This window comes from Limulus polyphemus, unplaced genomic scaffold (assembly GCF_000517525.1).
Source record: "Limulus polyphemus unplaced genomic scaffold, Limulus_polyphemus-2.1.2 Scaffold2861, whole genome shotgun sequence".
Classification (NCBI taxonomy): Eukaryota; Metazoa; Arthropoda; class Merostomata; order Xiphosura; family Limulidae; genus Limulus; species Limulus polyphemus.
Window position 1 is genome coordinate 111,245 of NW_013668471.1, and position 3,631 is coordinate 114,875.

The window sequence follows — 3,631 nt, forward strand, 5'->3', positions numbered from 1 at the left end:
TACTGTCATTATATTAACGTTTAGTGTCTCTTATCACATTATAGACACTTTCTTTAAAGATATTCGATGAAGGATAAATTGAAAGCTGTAAAGTTTAACCAAGTTGTTGAAATAAGGTGAAATATAACTTTGAAAATAAAATACATAATATTTTATATTCTATATCTAGCAATTATAATATAAAAGAAAAACAATAAGCAGTAACTTTCGTCAACGAGTTACCAGTTTTTGCGAATACATACTAGGTGGCGCCTAAATGAGTTCTTGCGATTGTCTGACAACTGCTACTAGTAGTAAAGCGTTGGCTATTAGAGAAGGTGGGTAAGTTTGAACTGGAAAACGGAATAAGTTGATTTAACCCAGATCTATAACCCTTACTTACTTACAAGCATTTTTATTGTATTTTAATCTTAATGTTATACGTTGTTTAAGGCTCATAACATAGGTAAATCAATATGTATAATTATACACGAATTTTTCTATAGTATTTTAACGTAAAGTTCGTGTATAATTCTACATAAAAAAAACTTCTTTTCAGACAGTAGGTCATTACTTTGCAAAATTTAAACCATACTGTGTATGTCAATTGTCAGTGCGCATTAGTTTGTAGTTTGCGATATGTATTTGTGAAATAGTGGACAACAAACAATATTTCAGTATAAAATCTTTAATAATAACCAAATTTAGTATAACAATAGATAGCTTACCAGTTGTAACATTATAATTCATTTATGTTTTCGTACCTGTGATAAAAACTGTTAATTAACAGAAACGTCCTAGTCCATCGCCTGGACCTCCAAATTTTGAAACGAACAGAGTTCTTGCCTGTCGTGTTACAACCATGAGTCTAATTAGTGTTTGCACCATAAAAAACACCCTGATTAGATATAATGCCCATTATCCAGGGTATGATTTAGATGAAATAAACATGGTGTTTGATGCAGACGATCCAGTTTTCGCATCAACGTCAAATATGAATCACTGCGGTGAGTTTTACTGACATTAATTTACAATATCATTGTATAACAAATTCAACATCCGCGATTATATAACTGGTAATTCTTGAACACGGAATTGTTATGTTAGATTCATATCTTGGATCAATGATGAATTTTTAAATAGCTTTGATTATAAAATGGTTATAAAGGTCATATATGTTTACATTATAAATTTTGATATTGTTAGTTATGCCAGTTTGCTTATCTGAAGAAACATGATAAGAGTGAATATAGTATGTTAAGATATTTTTTCTATTCCAAGTACTGAGCTATTTATTTAATATTAGTATTTGTTATCACAGTTATTATTCTAGATTTTATACTAACCTGTAGAATGCCCTCGAGCAGGATTTACTCTTAACCTGTAGAATCCCTTCTAGCAGAATTTACTTCTAATCTTTAGAATCCCTTCTAGTAGGATTTACTCTGGAAAAATACGAAAAGAGGTACACATTGTATATATCAAATGTTTCCTAAAAAAGTGATAGGGTAAATTTTCAATATTATCGAAGTCATAGCTTAACAAAAGTTTGTGTGTATGTGTGTGATCGCTTGTAACTGGTGAACCGCTGTACTGATTCTCATCAAATCTTGCAACAAACCTTAGGGCCCTCTGATGAGTGATATAGGTGTTCGGCATTCGGATATGGTCCCCTATGTCACCCCTTTGGTCCCTATGCCTTCTCTGTGCGATGAACGGTTACTTCAACTAGTATCCTATATTAATTCAGCTTGTAGCCTTGTATGTATGTACATATAAATGTCCAGCTAACTCCTCCCACAGTTCTGGAGCTATCAGAACCAATCTTGGCATGTGGACTCAGGGTGGCCCAGGGAGTGTACTTATCTATATGTCGTAGCCCCCTTCAAAGGCTAAATCGTCTCCAGAAGCCACTCAGACACGATGAGTAGGTTTTCAGGGTTATTGAGTCTAAATATGGCATTTGTTTCCTTGCCCCCCCCCTGCCTTGCTATTCCGGGGCGTCATGTTTGAAGATGTATACATACCCCCAATCACAAGCTTACGGGTCCAATCTTGACACACGTGCTCAGGTGCCACAGGAAGGCGTCCTAACTTTTTTGTTTGGTTTTTCATGTTTGTATCCCTTGGGGTTGTTATAGAAGTAACTGGACATAATAGAGGAGCTTGATCGGTATACTAGGGCCTTTGTGAATCATGGCGAGACCTTTGAACCTCACAGTGGTGCGCTATTTTATGCAAATATAGTAAAAGAATGAAAAAAAATACATTCAACTCCTGAATAAATAAAAGCATAGATATGTTTCAGGCAGTACTTTTTATACGAACAGTTCAAAAACTCTTCTATAAACAATATGGAGCGAATCCATTATAATCAATACATTTTATATACTATAAAAGGCGTCATTTACAGAAAGAAGAGAACAGAGTTTCAGTTAGTGACCTGCGTAAAATGGTTATCTTTCACTAGAAACGTCAAAATACTACGTATAAATTATAATGAAACTGTATTAATGTCGTAATTATCACGCATTGTGAAAGTGTAACCAAGTTAGTTTATAATTAGATAATGAAAACGTTCATTATTAGTTAATCTAGTTTACATCATTTGGCTGGATGTGTCTAACCCATCTTTTAATTTCCATTTAGTGAAAGTTGAATATGTTCTTGACCTTTGAAGAGCGGCTGTCCATTGCTGTCTTCTACTGGCTCCAAATTCGTAATTATTGTATTCCGCTTATGATCGTTCCCCTTTTCATCTCGCGCTGGAAATGACGTGTTGATTGGTCAGTGCTTGTGTGTAATATACAAGTTTGTATTATTTGATTTTGATAACGATCATTGATGTTTTTTCCATCTCCACCGAGTCAATCTTCGTTTGAGATGTTGTTGTGACCTGTCTACCTCAAATCATGATCCTAATCAAAGAACAGTGGGGGTGGGGGAGCAGCATGCGGTATAAATAACTTTAACGTGTGGAATTATTTATCTTTTAAGACAGATTTCTATCTTAGGAGAGTTCATTAGTAGTTTTTTGATGCCTTTTAAAAACAAGTTTCAGAGAAGGTTAACTTGGACTACTTTTAGGATTTGGATAGAACTTAGGAATTCTGGGTAATTACTTTACCTAATACTTGGTATTACCCGCTATGTTTCCAAAGAGGATTTTCATTTTACAATTATTTTTTAACCATGAATGTCCATTCCTTTTGAAACAGAAGACAACACCGATACGATATATATATATATATATATGTATCGTACATATATAATATCAAAGGAGATTTGATTTTCCAGTTTTTTTTTTCCTCTCACGAATCTTGATTCCGTTTGAAACTGTTGAAAAATATGTACAGGGTGTCCATAAATTATCTGACCCATTTTAAAAATTAATAACTTCAAAAATATTATAGATAGAACATTTCGGTTTTATTTAACTTGACGAACAACTCATAAAGATTTTTTTTGTCTTGGTATACTTCCACATGTGCACCGTGTGCTTCTAAGAAACGCCTCTACCACACGATCAACTGTTGCATCAGATAAACTTGGACGTACAGATTCCCTTTATTGTAACAAAATACCAGTTGTTATGAATTTTTCAAACCAAGCTTTTATGCTATTGTTACGTCTCCGGTTGTTAATTAATTTT

The 3,631-nt window shown here is 33.7% G+C and overlaps 1 protein-coding gene across 2 annotated transcripts in view; it reads left to right on the forward strand.

Moving 5' to 3' along the window:
• The first annotated feature begins 911 nt into the window (after positions 1-911).
• Positions 912-3,631, forward strand: part of LOC106468077 (protein pinocchio-like) — a 38,515-nt gene continuing 35,795 nt past the window's right edge. Inside the window, exon 1 of one of the 2 annotated variants that reach the window (XM_022396379.1) lies at positions 912-986. In XM_022396379.1, the coding sequence (XP_022252087.1) occupies positions 929-986 (58 nt within the window). In that variant the 5' untranslated portion in view covers positions 912-928. The remainder of the gene's footprint in view (positions 987-3,631) is intronic. The other variant, XM_022396378.1, reaches the window with a different exon arrangement.